Here is a 20295-nt window from a genome sequence, read left to right as displayed (position 1 = left end):
TGAGCAGCAGTATCTGTAAACACACATCCCTCCTTTACAATGAGACGCTTTGAGCAACGTGCGGTCACAAGGATAGACGGTCCAGTAGATGAATAGCGTGGAAATGAACAGCCCACGTGTCACTAACAAAACATGAAATCATGAGCTGGAACAACAACGAGGTTAGCAGCCTCGGATTAACAAAGAGGGTGTCCTTAATGTCAGGGATGGAAGGCCCCGAGGGTAAAATACACACACATAGACGAGGGGGGGGACAGGAGAAGAGAGAGGGGGTGACACATCAGAGGGGCCGGGATCTCTGTGAAAACCAGCTGATTTGTCTGTTTTTCCTTTATAAATGGCTGGTGAGGTTTTTCCAGTCTATTTTTCGGCCTCTTGGGTAATCATTTACATCTAAGAATGTCTGTGATAGCATGTCATATATTACTGTATGTCTTTGCTTATTTTGCACAACAGAAATAAGATGGAGCTGCTTTAGGTGGGAGATCAAAGGGTTTCTGTTTTATTTTAATTGCCTTAGGGTGGCTCAACGTCTCCAAGCCCAGATGGAGACCGTGAAAGCTTCTTTACATCAATGAAAAGTATTTTGTAAATCAGACACATCCAGCTTGAGGCTTTGCATGCAAAACATGGCTACAACATTCGAAAAACAGAGGAGCACAGTGGATGTGGGTTCATGTTGGATAACTGGAGATAGTGTGTGATTTTGCGTGTCAGGGTGGTGAGAACCGGAAACAATAGCGCTGTCTGTGTCTGTAGACAGTGAGAGCTCACATTGGATGCGTTCAGGCGTAGACTTTACACAATAGCATAATTGTGCGTGTTGATATCATTCAAGGAGAGACTAAAAAAACTTTCAAAATTAGGCATACAACTATCACACAGCCGGACTCAACACATCTCTCCCATACATGCCAAGGTGAAACTAAACATGGCAGACCAGGCATGAAGACATGCTAAAACAGTAACCTTTCATGTAACACACACACTAAGCATGCGTGTAAAGACCAACGGGCTTAACAGGTTAAAAGGGATTACAATTACTGTCCCCCTGACTCCCTTTTATCTCACAGTCCTCTGCAGTTTCTCCCAAGTACACAATGACATTAGAGGGAGCCTGCTGCCGTATACAGAGCAACAGCCAACAAAAACCTGACTTGTTTTGTTTTGTCCAAGACCTTCACAATGTCCTTCCATTAGCCTGTGTGTGTGTGTGTGTGTGTGTGTGTGTGTGTGTGTGTGTGTGTGTGTGTGTGTGTGTGTGTGTGTGTGTGTGTGTGTGTGTGTGTGTGTGTGTGTGTGTGAAAAAAAATCCACTTTAGGATCACTTTGCTGATCTCCTGCATGACTCACGCCTTTTACAGAGTGGTGGTCTGACCACAGTGACACAGCTGAATAGCACTGAAATCTCTTTGATGCATCGTGTCTTTTGTACTCCTGCTGCTAAAAGGCCAATGCTTGAGCTGCTTTCATGGCACTTGTTTTGTTTTTAAATGCAGTTCAGCAACCAGATATTACTGTAACCTGATCTTGTCCTTTTTTTAAGAAATCCAGACCTCACAGCCAGCAGCATAACCAATGTTTTTGCTTTTTTGCACCTAAAATGTAGTGGATTTTAAATACCATTTGCAGATTGTTGTTGTTTTTGACTGTTTTGATATATATTTTGTTGGTATTCAAACCTTGGAGGGCTGCTGGAAAAATGAAATGTGATATGGATGTAATGCGTGAGAACTCCTGTGATAGTCAGCGCTCTGAGGAATACAAATGTTTCTCCCAGGCCAAGTATAACAAACAAGTGGCCGATATGAGAGGCCATTATGTCCTTGGATTTACATTTAAGATATAAGGTGATACGGTTTGCTAAGGTTTAGTTAATGTTGATTGTGATACACAGGATTTCATCTGGTCTCTTTTGATGCAATTGCCATGATTAGTCCCATTTAAAAGAATCAAGTGTGACCATTGAATGATAGAAAAATGTTGCGCTCTCCTCTCACAGACAATATATAGATAATGTAAGAATTATGATTAAATAATGGAAACGATTACCCAGAATTCCTGGATGGATTATGACTCTATCGCTGATATAACTTCCAACTGAAATTACGATGATGGCTTTGGCAACTGAGTAAAAACTCATTCACTCTGCTTAATCCCAATATTGATCTGAAGTAGAGACTCTCCTCAATAATAATTGTAGCACTGTCAAGAAAGAGCCAGCCTCATCAACATCATAGTGTTTCTCTCTCTTTGATTTAAAGTATCCCAGACTGGCCAGGATAGTTAACATCAGCCCACTCCACTGTCCAGTCATTGAAGGGTATCTGGGTATTAAGATGCAGGTGTAGTGTTTGGTACAGTTAAACACTTTGTCATAAATGAAGCCCTGCCAGGATCGATGTGAAAATGTGACAGATGCATCACTGCCTGAGGCTCAACCTTATGTCAGATGATTTAGAAGAAAAGGCCGTCTGTTGCAGTCGTTCAGCCACAGACGAGTAGTGAGCTGTAAATAACTACAATAGCAGGGAATAGCCATGTTACCTTGTGTGTGGAATAACTTTGATACAAGGATGTTTTATAAGATTTTACTTGTTTTGACGGAGCCCTTTTACAAATGTGATTGGTCTCATTGACTCGTTAATGGCTCTTTTGTATGGGCTCAGAACAGTCTCATAATACACACATGCGCACAGAAGGATTCACACTTGTATTTCATGATCCGCAAAAGGTTTCACACTTGTATTTCCGGATCCACACTTGTGTTTTTCAATCCACACACAAATGTATTCCGTTTCATATACATGTAAATAAAATCCAAATACAGAAAAAAGTTCTACATGTGTATTTTTGATCCTCACATATTTGTTTTCCGTTTAAAACCTCTGAACCTGCAAACACAAACCGCTTTCTGTGCACGGATCGCTGTGCATTCGTGTGTGGGTTTTTTGAGACTCCCCTGACGGTCAGCCGATTCGTACTTGTAATTATTTCTATCTATAGCCAATCAGATGTCTCCTCAATTCTAAGCCAATCACATGAGCGCGCCCCCACGAGGGTAGATTTCTTGCGTTCATGACGTAGCGCTTCATGTACGCATTTTGCGCAGTCCGGAGCTGACAGCTCCATGGAGCCTGCCTGCAGGCGCTAATCTCAGGACACCCTCCATTCTCAGTACAGCGCCACTTTCCGAACAGGAAATGCACGCAAATACAAGCCTTTATATTATTAAGGAAGGTACAGCGCCACTTTCCAAACCATTGATAAATGCTTGTGTACACAAAAACGGCAGGCAAAACCGTTTTAAATGTGTGTTTCCTGTATGGCGAATACAGCTGCTTTATTTATGTCTGTATGAAGTTGTTGTGAGTGTGGAGGGAGCAGCTACAGGTTAGCTTAGCCTAATCGATCAATTAACGCGGGGGAGCCCCGCCGGTCATTATCGGCCGATATTCACTCTTAATAGTTTGATCGGTGCTCTCTATAAAGGCCGATCAGGAGAGCTGGATCTGATCAATATGGACACAAACGCGAGTGAAATATAACCGGACGCGAGAGAGAGATCAGATCAGCTACACGCTGCTCTGCATGATCACCTGATGCTCCGCCCTCTGTTTAGCGAGCTGACCGGACTGAGCAAAATGCGTATATGAAGTAATCTTACCCTCGTGGGGGCGCGCTCATGTGATTGGCTTAGAATGAAGGAGACATCTGATTGGCTATAGATAGAAAAAATTACAAGTACGAATCGGCTGACCGTCAGGGGAGTCTCAAAAAACCCACACACGAATGCAAAGCGATCCGTGCACAGAAAGCTGTTTGTGTTTGCAGGTTCAGGGGATTTAAACGGGAAACTAATAAGTGAGGATCGAAAATACATATGTAAAACTTTTTTCTGTATTTGGATTTTATTTACATGTATATGAAACGGAATACATTTGTGTGTGCATTGAAAAACACAAGTATGGATCCGGAAATACAAGTTTGAATCCTTCTGTGTGCAATGCATGTGTGTATTATGAGACTGTTCTGAGCCCATACTTTTGACCGGGCTGCTTTCTGTGCATGAATGTGCTCCTTGTTCCTTTCCCATGCAGTGTTTCCCTGTGCACACTGTTGTCATGCTCTTCTCCTCCTCTTCTCTCCTGCAGGCTATTTTTCTGCTCTCCCTGCCTGCTTCTGTATGTTTCGCTCAACCTTCATGGTTGATTACGACCAAAATCAATTCTTCATTGCATTGTTTTTAACTTCTCTAATGCATGGACTGTTCAATATGGAATGTGTCGATCAATTCATGTTCTTGTTGTTTGGCAACTACTGTTTTTGTGTGTCTGGGATTTCTGTCCTCTGCAGAAGTACCAATATATGCATTATTCCAGATTCCATGTTAATAGCTGGTGTTAGCTTTTGTTCGTTGTTCTCGCGTCCAGGAGAGAAGCTTGAAATAAAGAGACAAATTGAGTCTCTGGCATAAGGTTCAAATGGGTACTTTAATTAAATGGTGCGGTAATGTAACAAGCAGGAGATGGTTCTGAGAAAACAGCTGTGTTCTCGGGTCTGCAGGAGAGAGACCCAAACACGCACGTCGGCTCGTTATGTACCCTCAATTGGCTCCTCCTCATGTGCCGGTTGGCTTAGCAGGGGGTCCGCCCGCCTCGGTCTTCAATGTCCGTTATTGCGCATAACAGAAGATTCAGACGTTGTTCATTTAATACATAACTAAACACGCCTTTTCTCCTCATACTCTCTTTCATGACTTTTTATTTAATGCATTTTAACGGCTGTAATGGCGTTTTTGTTAAAGCCGGAAGTCAAGCCTACTGTTGGTACTTCGGGTATCTCTTCCGGAATAGCTTTTCAAAATAAACCACAGGCAAACGCTAACCGGAAAGATTATCACAATAAAACAGTTATAAAATTACTGTATGTTTAAACTCTTATATCATTAAATATTGATTTTAATTTCTAACACTGGTCGCTTGAATCATGTGTATATGTGTTTGTTTGTTTGTGTGGGTGTGTGTCTGTGTGTATATGTCAGGGTTCTTACGGTCATTAAAAACCTGGAAAAGTCATGGAAATTCAAAATGCTAATTCCAGGCCCTGGAAAAGTTATGGAAAACAATATTTTCCCCAAAGTTTTGGAAAAGTCATGGAAATGTAACTAAAGTTGCATGAAATATAATTTATATTTTTATCTAATCGCCGAAATAGTAATATAATGATAATAAAGACTGTATCGTATAGTAATGAAACGTAAAATGGCATTTAACTGACGAGGTATTTTGCTGGTGAGAGGTTTTAGTTGCTTTAGCCTGAAGCTAGTAAGCCTACTATTTGATTTGTTTTAGATAGGCACAACATGTTTCGCAGACCTTATTTTCCTGTTCCATGTTCAAATAAACCATTTTCAGTGGTTCCGCTGAGAAAGAGTAATTTTTTTTGGTCATGGAAAATTAGGTAAAGGTCATGGAAAAGTCATTGAAAATCATTGGTGAAAAAGTGTATGAATGTGTTTGAGTGTGTTGCCAGAGGTCATTTCCACAGGCTTCCCCTGTGAAGGAGCTGCTCTCCATAATGCAGAGGAGGGAGAGTTGGGGAGGGGACTGCAGCTCCACATTTCGCTCCCCATTACAGAGCAGTAGCTTGGCCTTTTGGCTCAGTTTCTCCAGTGACCACTTGCACCTCCTCCTCTGCTGCCTCTCTGATTGCTGCTGCAGCACAGATTGAGAAAGAAGCAGAGCTTGTGTGTGTGTGTGTGTGTGTGTGTGTGTGTGTGTGTGTGTGTGTGTGTGTGTGTGTGTGTGTGTGTGTGTGTGTGTGTGTGTGTGTGTGTGTGTGTGTGTGTGTGTGTGTGTGTGTGTGTGTGTGTGTTTGTGTGTGTGTGTGTGTGTGTGTGTGTGTGTGTGTGTGTGTGTGTGTGTGTGTGTGTGTGTGTGTGTGTGTGTGTGTGTGTGTGTGTGTGTGTGTGTGTGTGTGTGTGTGTGTGTGTGTGTGTGTCACCTTTTGTCTTTATTTCTCTTTTGGTTATAGTCTTAAGTAGCTGCCATATACAATGCAACAGCAAAGCTCTGAGAAATCTACCTCTGGCATATATGACATCTCCTCTTTGTACCCTAATCATTCATGGATTTATTAAGATGAATATGATGTGTAAAGCAAAGCAAAGGGTTAAGATGGGCTGTCTAGCATTAGCAAAGTTAAATATTGCACATATCACATGAATATATGTTCCTTGTATGCCCTCAAGCAACATACTTAAGAAGACACAAACAGACACTACTTTACTGTTTTATGGTTTTGAATACCTCTCTCTGGTTTACATGAGAAGGAAAACAATTAAAATCTCCCTTAACTTTCCTGATTGTGGTCAGTGGCTTATGAGCTCTGTCACATCTGCGTTATCATCTGAACTCACTCTATCATTAATTGGATTTATATATTATCTTTACGTGCATGTTAATTACTTATGACGTATGAGCATGGCTCAGTCCTTTTGGAAGCTGTACAGTCTAATATTAATTGAATGAAGTGTACAGTATGTATAAGCTCACTGAGTGTAGCTGACCTGTTCCTTCCTTCACTCCCTTTTACAAAGACGAAGAACTAAATACTACACAGAAGTTATGAGTATCACCATTGTTTATAACAACATTGTTTCTGTGTTAAGCATCACTGGGTAACTGTTCATCTCAGTTTGTAGACAAACACCTCTCTGGTAGCTGAGTGTGTCTGCAGTGAGGGATGTTTTCATCAGGATGAAGTCATCACAGTGACGAAGAGCCGCTCCTTCAAAGCAGTTAATGGAGTGAGGGTGTGGAGCGGCCGGCATGTTGGCAGCTTAATGTGGATCTGACCAGGGTGATATGTTTGCTTGTGCTTGCCAAACAAGAAATCTCATATCTTTTAGGCGACCAATCTAAAAATGCAAAGGGTTGGAACTTTCCTATAGGGTCATCTTTATTCCCTCGTTTGTTTGACTCTTTTATGTTTGTGGGAGGTTGGCAGCATTAATCAAAACAATATTTTCCCATAATCCAAAAATCACATTCTTGAAAAATGTTGTCATATTTTACTGAAGTATTCAAAATCACTTGGCAGACTGTTATAGAGAGTTGTCCATCATTACAATGGTATTTATAAAATATATATATATATATTACATTACATCATTATAGTCTATACTCTTTAGCCTCTCAAATGTGGGAATTTGCTGCTTTTTCTGTCTTTTATATCATAGTAAATTGTTTCAGTTAAGACCGCTTAATATAATTTAAAGACATCACCGAAAGCTTTGGTAAATGGTATTGGTCCTGTTATAGATTAAATCAACTGATTAATAAATAATACAAATGTTGTTTGTTATTCTCATTTCACAGCTTCTATTGATCATGGCTGTTCATATCATGCTGTTTGGGTTTTGGCATATTAGTCACGTTATGGTGACCACTGCTATGATTTATTTTAATAAATAATCTGTGGTCTGTAATTTAATTGTGCTTTTTCTGTTTCCATGACAGGTTTGAAGACCTCTGATCATATTGGGTCCACGGCCAGCCAGGTGGCCAATCAGGCGACAGCCAGGCTTCGCTGAGGAGGGAGACCATCAGTGAGACTGGAAGAGTGTCTCTCCTCACCCACCCTGCTTCACCCACCCTGCTCCACCCGCAGCACCATGTCCATACCCAGCATCAGCCCAGAGAGGGAGGGTAGCGCTCTTCCTCATCTGGAGTGCCCTTCTTCCCCTTCCGGCATGGACCAGGACCCACCATCGACTGGAAGCCCGGTGCTCAGCCCGGACTCATCTTCCCATGATGCAACGCTGTCGGCACCAGCAGCCTCTCCTGCAGACTCGGAGAACCTGAGTCCAGATGAATTAGAGCTGCTGGCCAAACTGGAGGAGCAGAACAGGTGAGATCAGATCATAGTGTTTAACTATTAAAGACAAAAACAAGATGGTTATAGTTGGACATCAGCAAGATCAACCAGTTAATACTGAAGAGTAGTGGTGCTCAGGGTCACAGTGGGCCTCAACACCCTCTGGGTAAAGAGCGCTCTCTTCAATCAAAGGATACAAACTACTAAAAAAGAGTTACAGGCAAAAACATTTTGAGAGATATGTTAATTTGCTTTCTTGCGGCGAGTTAGATGAGTAACCAGCACACTTGTTTACAATATTGGCTTATTGTTCTGCACAGTATGAAGAGAATAAGTACTACTGCATATGAGATATAGATCTATTTCAAATGAACTTGTAATATCATTCTAAGAAAGATAGACTTACCTTGGACAAGGCAGCATTGGAGACCTGTATACGAAGGTGTTTATTTTTGTCAATTTAAACATTGATTTGGTCAGCTGTGTGAGTAATATCCTAATCGGGCAGCCGCTGGTTTTGTGGTTTAAACTAAACAGCTCTGAGCCTTCTGGATCCTCTACAAGCTTGTGCACTAACTGGACTGACCCTCACATTGTCACAGTCTTCATGCCTCAGTGTGATATCTGCCTGCCGTGACTCCTAATGCTCATCTAAGCTTCCCCGCCACCCTCCAGTGTGTGTACCAGGTTGTGTTAGACAAGCTCTCTCCTGTAGTCTTGTGTGCTCCTCTCCTCATGAGCTCTCTCTTCACGCAGGTTGTTGGAGGCTGATTCCAAGTCCATGCGGTCGATGAGCGGCTCCCGGCGCAACAGCGGCTCCTCGCTGGTGTCCAGCTCCTCGGCCTCCTCCAACCTGTCTCACCTGGAGGAGGACACCTGGATTTTGTGGGGCCGCATCGTCAACGAGTGGGAGGAGTGGAGACGCAAGAAGGACAAACTCCTGAAGGTGGGGATTAGATCTGGAGATTACAAATTAAAGGTTATGTTGTCACGGGTGACATTTTCTGAAAAATGTGTCATTGGATATCATTTCAAATGAGAGCATCATTAAGAAGATTATCAACCTCCTCATTTTATTTTGACATCTTCTTTCACAGGAAGTTGAACAAAATCCCTGACTCACTGAACATGCTGGTTGGCCATTTATATCTGTCAACAAAATCCCTGACTCACTGAACATGCTGGTTGGCCATTTATATCTGTCAGTTTTTAGTCATAAGGTCACAGTGTTTGTGTTTTAGCTGTGTGCACATGTGTTTCTGAAGCTCTGTGTTTTCTGAGAACCCAGGGTTCATTTTTGCTGACCAGAGCTGTGGAAGAAAAGCCTTCATGTTCATTGTCTTGAGTTTGTTGCCACACAATAATTGCCTCACTGCACCAATACCCCTCTCTCTTCATCCTCTCTCTCTCCCCTAATTTTCTCTGTGTCTTTCTCTGTCCTCTGTGACAAAAAAAGAAACCCAGGGGAAGAGAAGATGGATGAGAGAAGGGACAGCAGAATGAGTCAGGGCAAAATGGGAGAGCAGTCAAACAAAGCAAAATGACACTGCTTTCAAATCCTACAAAGAGTCTGGCTTTGTGTTCAAATGTATTTATCGAGATAAACCACCTCGTTTAGAAAGGCGTGATTATTTTTAATGTTGGACTTGAGAAAAACTAAAGTAATTATGATAAGTGTTCTTAATGTGGTTGTTGTGGCTGTAATTATAACATAATTGTAATTTAGATATGTAAATCATTATACCATGATTAATTCATCCTCAAGTGATGCCTCAAATTGTGTCCCTCACCACATAAAGGAGAGTAGTATTAATCCTCTTGAATGTCTCGTTGCCCTGCAGGAGTTGATCAGGAAAGGCATCCCTCACCATTTCCGGGCCATCGTCTGGCAGCTGCTGGGTAACGCCACCGACATGCCGGTGAAGAACCAGTACTCGGAGCTGCTAAAGATGTCGTCCCCGTGCGAGAAGCTCATCCGCAGAGACATCGCCCGCACCTACCCCGAGCACGAGTTCTTCAAAGGCCAGGACAGCCTGGGGCAGGAAGTCCTCTTCAACGTCATGAAGGTGAGCACGGCAGCATCTCACATCGGATAAGTAGCAGCTATGAAGAGGTGACACGGTGTCTTTTGTGTCTTTGTTTCCACGTGTGTGTGTGTGTGTTTGACTGTTGGTACAGTGTTTTAAATACTACTCATTTACTAAATCAAGCAATGTTCTGCTAGACGGTATTAGAAGAAAATATATAATTATTTCGACTGATATTGCAATTCCAATATTCACATTTTGTATGATAATTTTTGTATCATTACTCTCATTTCATTTATATAGAAATAATCATGGTAGGGATCCGTACCAAGAACAATGTGTTGAATACATGAAACATTTGTAAAGCTTCTTTTTTTTTACATTTAAAATAGCTAATTGCAGTCTGTCATGTCCCTCAGAGCACTTGGTTCTTTGTGCGTTAACAGCAATTATGTGTGTTGCTTTGCCTGCATGTCCACGCATCTTTACAATACAAACAAAACAGGACCTGCTCATAAATACATAAATCTTTAGCGTTGATCTTCATTAGCTCTCTTACATTTATTGATCATTTATTTTATATTATAGTAATGAATGTAATCAGAATGCCATGTTGAAACATCTCTTCCTGTAGCCATTCAGACAAAGACTAATTGAACTGCGAGGATTTGAAGGGCTATAATTAACTCCTCCATTGTGCGTGTTCCAGGCTTCCGAACGTCATTTTGTTTACGAAGCATTGAACACATTTGTTGTTTGCAGTCATGGAAACAAGCTTGTTGAGCAGCTCCGCATCAGTCAAGTTTCCTATTAGATGAGCTGCACAGGAAATGGATGGACCTCTGGTGACTTTTGATCCTGTTGCTCACAGTCGGTCTGGATTACAGATGTTATCTGTGCTGCTTTCTATAAATACACAACCCAGTCTCACGGCATTTCGTGTTCACCAACACGATTTTTAATCTATTGATTCGTGTTCACCAACACGATTTGCGCAACCCAGTCTCACGGCATTTCGTGTTCACCAACACGATTTTTAATCTATTGATTCGTGTTCACCAACACGATTTGCCCCTTTTTTTCGTGTTGCACAGCACGATTTTAAAAGCAATGTATTTCTACTGCCTGCAGCACATATTTTTCTCCGGTCGGGTCGAGGAAGACCGGAAGCTGTGTGGTTCATAAAAACATGTTCTTACTCAATATCAATCCACAGTTATTGCTTTTATTTGAAAACGTATAATTTCTGACTTTTGTTGCTGTCTGTGAGGAAAATAAATGGGGCTCAGAGCCTCAGAATACGGAAATCTGTATTTTTTAATATTTTTTTCCTTCTAATTCGATATTCTTTTCAAAATAACACACTGTTATTTACTCACCAATAACACACAATTATCCTTGCTTTTATTTATTTATTGGTTTAATTCGATAATCTCGGGCTTTTTTGGCGTCCGTCAGGAACTGAATTTCAAAATAAAAATAACCGGAAACAGACGTAGGCCTATAAGGGACATTTCGAGCATCATTGCGATTGTCAACATTTCTGAGTTTAGTATGGCCGAAGACACTACACTACCCATAATCCCCAGCTATCGTTTAGGACTACAGTCCCCGTAAGGTTATGCAGAGCGTCAAACAGCTGTGTGAAATGGAACGAAACCACGCCAGACTATCCAAAACTGGAATCGAACGCCCCCCCAGAACTACACATGCTGGCTATTGTGTTTCGCAAAATGTTCTATGGGACGTCTCTACTGAACGTTTTCGTTTTTCCCACAATTAGAAGTTGCCAGTATTAAACACATTGGTGTTATCAAATGTAAAACATATAATTAATAAATGGGTGAAAATCGCTTGTGTCCATAATGCGCAGCATTAATACCCACATGACAGGTCATTGTTACTTTGTAATTCTACTCCACTACAATTCAGAGGTTAACCTGGTATTTTTACTCCACTGCATTTATTTGAGTTACTTTGCAGATTCTGATTAATTATGTGAAATATAAACAACCCTTAAATCAGACTTTAGTTACACCTGAGTAAAATTCAGGTAAGGTGATTGTCAAGTGCCAACAATCAAGAGAGATATTTGATAGTTGGTGCTTGAGAAGACTAAACATGTATCTGCAATTGACATGAATGGAAACGAGTAATAAAGTATATTCATTACTCGTTATTCTCTACTAATAGTTAATTAAAGACTGTATATTATGGCTATTTTGCACATCCCTTTCAAGATTTTCAAAGATGTATTGACATAATCATATACACAACTACGGTGTAGTTATGCAATGAATGAAACACTTGGGTCACAGGTTCCTCAACAGTGCATTACAAGACATCTATCAATATGTGTGTACCTCCACCATTAAACTGTCATATTCTGCACATTTCTTATTCTATCTACATACATAAGTGTATAATTCATATGTATAATATCAGTTAAAATAAGTGCTTCAACATAGTTAACATTGCAGGAAAGCAATATATTAGACATTAAGTACTTTGTCAGGCTTAATATTTATCTGTTGATAGATACCCCCAAAGTTTTTTTCTTATTTAAAAGAAGACCTTAATCAGTAATATCTTTAAAAACTACAGTCCTCTTATATCATCTGTGCACCGTTATGGTGTAAATATAACCTATCTGTGAATTAGATCAAATGTAAAAGTCAGCCGAATTAGTGTTGATACTGCAAGGAGACGTATTGTGTGAAGAGAAATTGAAGATGTTGTTTAATTGTTGAATATATTTATGATCCACGTCAAGTATTCAGTTTCGGCGGCATTTTCTCAGTTTTTCCAAAGGTCTTCTCATCAGGGCTCTATAAATAAAGAACTACGGCAGATCTGTAATATGTAATGCAGCCGAACCGTGTATTACAATGCCGTTATGTGATGACTTTCAAAGAGAAAAGCAAGAGCGCTCGGAATTAAGTATTATTTTATTCTTTTAAAATGTTTTCCGGATTTCATATCATATAAACACCAAATCCCAGCATGCATTGCGGCTAAAACATCCAATAAACGAGCTTAAAACCATAGCTGAGGATCTTGGGTAATCGCTCGAAATGCCTACGTCTGTTTCCGGTTATTTTTATTTTGAAATTCAGTTCCTGACGGACGCCAAAAAAGCCCGAGATTATGGAATTAAACCAATAAATAAAAGCAAGGATAATTGTGTGTTATTGGTGAGTAAATAACAGTGTGTTATTTTGAAAAGAATAACAAATTAGAAGGGAAAAAAAGATTTAAAAAATACAGATCTCAGTATCCTGAGGCTCTGAGCCCCATTTATTTTCCTCACAGACGGCAACAAAAGTCCGAAATTATACGATTTCAAATAAAAGCAATAACTGTGGCTTGATATTGAGTAAGAACCTTTATATATATACAGTCTATGGTAAGAACATGTTTTTATGAACCACACAGCTTCCGGTCTTCCTCGACCCGACCGGAGAAAAAGACGTGCTGCAGGCAGTAGAAATACATTGCTTTTAAAATCGTGCTGTGCAACCATAGACTGTATATATAAAGTGTGCAACACGAAAAAAAAGGGCAAATCGTGTTGGTGAACACGAATCAATAGATTACAAATCGTGTTGGTGAACACGAAATGCCGTGAGACTGGGTTGAAATACAACACATCTGAAAACTAATGTGTATGTTTTTGTGTCTTTCAGGCATACTCTCTGGTGGATCGAGAGGTGGGCTACTGCCAAGGCAGTGCATTCATCGTTGGTCTGCTGCTTATGCAGGTAATGATTAAATATGTCATGAAACTGATCAATAACGAGGATATTTAGTAGTGATGGCAAAATGAAGCTTTGAATGAAGCGTCGAACCACTTGGACAATTGTGTCGGAAATAGGTTCATTTCTCGAAGCTTCAGTTACAGCGACCTCTCCTGGCGAAGTGCAAGGCTGCAGTGGGTTTAACGTATCATTGCCTTGAAAAATATTCGATGCACACACACACACACTAAGACTGAATATCATGTTCTATTTGCAATTAAAGATTGATAATTGTGTGTATTGGGTTATTGAGAAGAGACTAGAGAGTGCTAGACATGTTTTTGGGTGGAGAGGGCCTTTTATCAGTTATTAAAGTTGAAAAGCAATGATTAAAATACGTCCATTCCGGGATTTGAACCAGCTGCGCGGAGGACATCGCCGCATTCGGGCCGCCGGCTAACTATTCCTTGAAATATTTAACTGTTTTTATATTACTGATAATTGTCTTTTTGTTCACAACTTCTCCACATTTCGAAGTGTTTCCCGAGCCAGAACGACCTATCTTACTTCCTGGCTTGCTCTATAATGATACTACAATTCAAATGCAATACCAACAACAACTCAACAGCAACAACGCAAACTACGACAACAACCCACACATTTTGCATTGTTTAGAGCGGTCATAAAGTGTTGAAGCGCTCAAATTTGAAACTGTTTCAACCTGTCACCTGTCAGAATCGAGACGAGGCAGTGCATTGAATCGCGTGAATGGACCGTGAACCAGTCAAGTGATTCATTCAGGAAATGAAGCAGTTGCTGCTTCGGACGTCACATGTCACGTGATTTGAAGCAGTTGCTGCTTCGGACGTCATATGTCACGTGATTTGAAGCAAGCTTCGAAGCACTGCTTCTATGGAATAGGAAGTCCAGGGTTGAAGCTTCAGTGTCAAACTGCCATCACTAATATTTAGCCTGAAGGCTCAGTTCAGTATGTCTAAGGTTTGTTGTTATCACTCCCTTTAGATTTCTCTGCTACTAAAAACTGTTTATTATGCAGCAGGATTTTGAGTTGTGTCTAGAGGTTAGCAGGGAATTATTGGACCCACTGTACAACAAACTGTTTAACATAAGCAATGTATTTTTATACCTAATGAGGAAACTTTACTCACCCCTCTCACCTCCTCCTAGATGCCTGAGGAGGAGGCGTTTTGTGTTTTTGTGCGTCTGATGCAGGAGTACCGCCTGAGGGAGCTGTTCAAACCCAGCATGGCCGAGCTGGGCCTCTGCATCTACCAGTTTGAGTATCTGCTTCAGGTAAAGAAGAGATGCCTGCAGTGTTACACTCATCCACACAGGGGCAGCAAATCCTTCACTCATATCTTCAGCACATCACTTTCAGTTTTGATGTCCTTCAAGACTTCTAATCATATTCCTTCTATTCCTCAGGAGCAACTTCCAGAGCTCAACGTCCATTTTCGATCCCAGAGTTTCCACACTTCCATGTATGCCTCGTCCTGGTTCCTCACCCTATTCCTCACCTTCCTCCCTCTTCCTGTCGCCACCCGCATCTTCGATATTTTCATGTATGAGGTAGGAAATGTGTTTTTGACTGTCTATAATTCACTAACCTGTTCTCTGAGTTTACTGAGCACACATAATAAAAGATGATGTCCTATCTGCAGGGCCTAGAGATTATCTTCCGTGTGGGCCTGGCCATCCTCCAGTACAACCAGACTGACCTCATTCAGCTGGACATGGAGGGCATGTCGCAGGTAAACTGCTGCAGCTTTATACAACAACAAATAAACGACCAAACAGGTGAATTTTCTCCTGATATGCGTGCGTGTGGGATATATAATTAAACACAACATTTTTGGTGGTATCATGCGGTATAAAAGACACCTACAGCCATTTTTAATTATCATTTTTTTCATCTTTGACTACTCTTCAATGATTATGCGTTTGATTATTGAACAACCGGTCTGTCAATTACTTTATGACTTTAGTGATAAAAGGCCATTATAATTTCCCTATAGCTTTGTGTAAGTTCTTCAAATTATTTGTTTTGTTTGACAAACATTTTCAACCTAAAAGCCAATCACTTTATTATCTTTTTTGCCAAAGAAAGCAACACATCTACAAATGTTACTATCTGTTACCAGAGAATTATTGCTTTAAAAAAAAAAAAAATCTATAGTCTCATCAAAATAAATGTGTATGTAAACCTCTGCAACTAATTGATATACCTTTTATTAACAGTGAAAGTCAGCTAATTAGAATCATCAATAGGGCCAATGTGCTCGTCTTCACAACTCATGTGTTGCCTGCTTCTGTATAAAATATAAATGAGCATCTCTGTCTGTCTTAATCTCTCTAATCTTGTTATTTCCTCGGGGTCTGCAGCATTTCCAGAAGGTGATCCCCCACCAGTTTGACAGCTGCACAGATAAGCTGATCCTCAGGGCCTACCAGGTCAAATACATCCCCAAGAGGATGAAGAAGTAAGAGCGCTCATTATTCAACTAACGACCAGTAAGACTCAGGCCTGACAGGCTCATGTAGCCCAGGAGGATTTGTTCTCCTGTCTTACTGACGTTTTTGCAGCACACTCTCTTCTGTGTTTGATGTGAGCTTGTTGTGTTGAGAGAGCAAGATCCCTGTTCTATGTTCGAAGCACAGCAACAAACTTTTTTTAAAAATGTAAGTGTTGCTCTAACTTAGCATTATCCCGTTTTGTTTATTTTTTATTAGACTTGAGAAAGAATACACCACAATCAAGAACAAAGAAATGGAGGAACAAATTGAGATCAAGGTGTGTATGCTCAGCTGTTTGTGTATTTTATGTATTTGTGCATGATGTGGACATATAAAATAATACTATTTGTGAGATTAAAAAAAGAAATAGGCAATATAAATGGCATGTGCCTCTCTCTCTCTGTTCAGAGGTTACGCACAGAAAACAGGCTACTGAAGCAGAGGATCGAGACACTAGAGAAGGTAAGGGACGGGTTTTGATTCCAGCTTTTCTAAATGCTCAAATAAATCAGATTTTTTTTTTGCAGCGTCATTGCGAGTAACAGCCGGATTGCTCAGCGCAGGACTCATTGATCAGAAATGACCTAGTTAAACACTGACAGATAACACTGTGGGTTGACATTTGTGAGATATTTTGTCGTGTTGCCATCTCGTTGGTGTGTGTGTGGGTTTGTGGCTTAGAATTTATTTCCTTCTGCTCCTGCACTCAGCAGAATTGAATCTTTTGCTGCTCTCTGAAACACTCTGTGATGTCACTGCCGGCCCTTTTTTTACGGACACTTCTCTACGATTGACCTGTGAACCCTTTCTTTCCTTGAATTTCCTCTGGGGTTGTGTTGTGGTTTACTGTCTTTCACTTTCTCTTCTCTTCTTCTTTTCACCCTCTTGTTTCTCTGCGCTGCGCTGTAGGAGAGTGCCGCTCTGGCAGACAGACTGATACAGGTAGAGTACTGCCAACCAGTTTCCCACTGACCTCGCTGTCCGAAGTCCTTCTCACACCTCTTTATTCCTCCTTCTTCTGCTTCTCTCCCTCTTCTTAACAAACCCCTACCAAAAGTGCATGAAAGAATATTGTTAAATATCTGTTCAGTCCAAGAGACTGTCCTGTGAAGCCTGGATGCATGTGCTGTTTAACTATGATTGAAACTCTAATAAGGTCTAATAGGATTATAAAATCCCTGCATGTGGCATGTAAAAGTGTATCACTACTGTTAAACATCTTCTATAGTAAAACTCCTTACCAAACTGGGAATAAAATATCCTACATTGGATATTTTTGGGCCTGCGGTTATTTACTTTGTTTGTTTTTAACATGAAAAATACACATGTCTGTGTGCTAAATATAAAGCATCTGCCAACAGCTGGTAAGCTTAGTTTAAAGATTTAAAACAAGAGGAAACGGCTAGCACCTTCTTAATTAAAATCTTGTGGCTTTAAGGGAACGTATACCAACGAGATGTCACATGTTATTAAGCAAGCTTTAAAGGATGCTGGTTGGTGGATTATTTTAACCTTTTGAAAAGAGACTGACTAACTGTTTCCCCTAATTTCCAGTCTTTATGCTAAACTAAGCTAGCAAGCAAGCCAATACACTTATTTCCCCAAATGTCAAACTATTCCTTAAAGTAAAACACAAATGTAATATGTTGCCTTGATGCCCAGCATATCCTTTTTCCCTACTTTGGTATGTAGTCTGCATTTTAAAGTTTAAACTCCACATCTGATCTTGACCCTCTGGCCTGCTATTCCAGGGTCAGGTGACGAGGGCACAGGAAGCCGAGGAGAATTACGTGATCAAGCGGGAGCTGGCGGTGGTGAGGCAGCAGTGCAACACAGCCAGCGAGAACCTGGAGAAAGCACAGGACACCATCAGAGAGCTGCAAGAACAGAAGGTGACCACCGGCCCACAATCTGTGCAATCACACTGTGGAGGCAACAGAAACCATTGTTCAACCTGTTCAAGTTATTGGTGTTGTAAGATTTTCTCACAAGGCAGAAGTAGTTAATCTGCATTTCTCTTGAATTGTACATTAGGTAATGGTTCATGAGGTCAACTGGTTGAATGATTACAAAATCGTAAGTTCCTAATTCATGTGATATCAGGCTGTGAAAAAACAAGTTCAGTTATTTTTCTACCCATCCTAAAAACAGTTTGTAATGAATATTTAAGTAATAAGTGTTTCAAAATGGCTAAGCTAGACACAAACAACCGCTCTGATCTGGTGCAACCTCTTTACAAATGAATTACAGCTAAAATAACATGTCATGTCAGCAAAGTACACCGCTCTGTAAGAATATGAATATACCTTCTCTCTTTTAAATGCTAATCACATTCAGCCAGAAGAAAGAGATAACGTTTAGACCCACCTTTTAAAAAGATACAAGTTTTAAATGATTATTTAGGGTTTTAAACATCATTTATTGTGCTCAAGATGCTGAGTGATTTTATTCCATCTCAAGATTGCGTGCACCCATCACCCTCCAGAGCTCACACACCCCCAGACACTCACAGTGCTCTTTGATAACCAAGACTGAAAAGCCAAAAATGACTAAACGATACTGTTTAACGCACGCTATGTACTTGTCTAATTTCAATCTATTGTAATTTGCCTCGTAGGAAAGTATGTTCCACTCTCTGTGTTTCTAATGCTCTCACAGCCCTACCTTTTATTAAGTTTACCTTTTGATGTGGTGACATGAGAATGTACAGTAGCTCTATATGTCTGTCATCCCCTGAGTCAGCAGGGCACATGTGCTGCTTTACACTTAACTTGTTCACCAGCTATTTTGAAGTTTCATTACACACTTTTACTTAGTACTGGGAAAACCAGCCACAGAACAGGAAAATGCTGATTTATTTTTTATTAGTTTCCTTCTGTTGCGGCATGCGGCTAGCTGCAGATATTAACAAAGAATAGTAAAAGTGGCATGTTATAAAAGATGCTCATGATTTATTTGTGAAAGAATCTAGATATAACAGTGTAATAACTCTTGGTGTGTGGCTGGAAATGAACTGCTTTCAAATTGGTTCTGCCTTCCCATTATGTAAAAACATTATTTTGAAATGTTGTCACTCAAAAACAAATGGCAAAGGGCGTGCATGACAGTGTATTATTAATACTCAACTTGAGACAACAGAAACAAGCAGCAGTATGTGGAGGAATTCACACTTCTTGACACACTGTGGTAAAATAACTGAGCTCATAGCCATGACAAGCAATCAGTCTGCATGACTCAAAAACAATTTAAGGAACAACAATTTGTTGAGGCCCAAACAAGGTCAATCGTCTTCTCCCTATACCCATTAGGAAATAAATATCTATACTTAACGATCTCTCAGAAAGCTGAACAACAAATGGTCAAAGTTGCGCTGTTACATGATATAGAGATATACCTGCTGTATGTAACACCACTGATGTTTGTTCAGTACACAGAGCCGTTTGTGACCGACCTGCAGATGCAGCTGGAGCAGTCCAGAATGCATGAGGCCGAACTGTTGGGGGCGCTGAAAGAAATGCAAGACAAGGTCCTCGATCTGGAGAAGGTGACAGAGGAGAGAGAGGGGAAGGGAGTGTGAAAGTTTAGAGACACTAGCAGGCCTGTGAATGTAACTGTGAATGTGTTAAAGATCATCTCATGCAAACCAAGTTGTTAAAGCTGTTAAACACCAAACAAAGGTGTACTTGACATTTCAATGTGTCTTATTGACTTAAAAAGGTGTTGAGACAACTCTTACTCCTTCTTCTCTTACTATTATATTTTTATAACTTTATCGAGCCCTTATTATTTCATCTATTGTTATCCCTTTGGTTAAAAGTTGATTTCAAGTAATACTGTAAACATGACATGTTTTTTTTTATCCAGCGAAGCTCTTGCCTGCCTGATGAGAACAACGTGGCGGCTCTGCAGGAGGAGCTGAAGCAGATTAAGCTGAGGGAGATGGAGACGCTGCGCTCATTCAGAGAGATGCAGGACACCGTCACTGATCTCAACCAGCGCTGGCAGGTAACACACACACACACACACTGCTGCTGTTCCTCTACATGTCTACAACTACCTATGTGTGCATGTCCATGTGCCCTGGTAGTGGCAGGAGAGTTAAAAGTGTGCTACTC

The 20295-nt window shown here is 40.6% G+C and overlaps 1 protein-coding gene across 3 annotated transcripts in view; it reads left to right on the top strand.

The window, feature by feature from the left end:
• Nucleotides 1-20295, top strand: part of si:ch211-239f4.1 (EVI5-like protein) — a 36804-nt gene that overhangs the window by 7444 nt on the left and 9065 nt on the right. For 2 of the 3 annotated variants that reach the window (XM_034203439.1, XM_034203440.1), the window contains 14 exons: nt 7524-7914; nt 8638-8827; nt 9723-9947; nt 13595-13669; nt 14834-14959; nt 15092-15235; nt 15328-15417; nt 16049-16146; nt 16397-16457; nt 16589-16642; nt 17090-17122; nt 17932-18072; nt 19608-19724; nt 20045-20185. In XM_034203439.1, the coding sequence (XP_034059330.1) occupies nt 7679-7914; nt 8638-8827; nt 9723-9947; nt 13595-13669; nt 14834-14959; nt 15092-15235; nt 15328-15417; nt 16049-16146; nt 16397-16457; nt 16589-16642; nt 17090-17122; nt 17932-18072; nt 19608-19724; nt 20045-20185 (1731 nt within the window). In that variant the 5' untranslated portion in view covers nt 7524-7678. The remainder of the gene's footprint in view (nt 1-7523; nt 7915-8637; nt 8828-9722; nt 9948-13594; nt 13670-14833; nt 14960-15091; nt 15236-15327; nt 15418-16048; nt 16147-16396; nt 16458-16588; nt 16643-17089; nt 17123-17931; nt 18073-19607; nt 19725-20044; nt 20186-20295) is intronic. The other variant, XM_034203441.1, reaches the window with a different exon arrangement.

This window comes from Gymnodraco acuticeps, unplaced genomic scaffold (genome assembly GCF_902827175.1).
Source record: "Gymnodraco acuticeps unplaced genomic scaffold, fGymAcu1.1, whole genome shotgun sequence".
Taxonomy (NCBI): Eukaryota; Metazoa; Chordata; class Actinopteri; order Perciformes; family Bathydraconidae; genus Gymnodraco; species Gymnodraco acuticeps.
The sequence above is the reverse complement of the archived record's forward strand: the minus strand, read 5'-3'. Positions and strand labels throughout refer to the sequence as shown.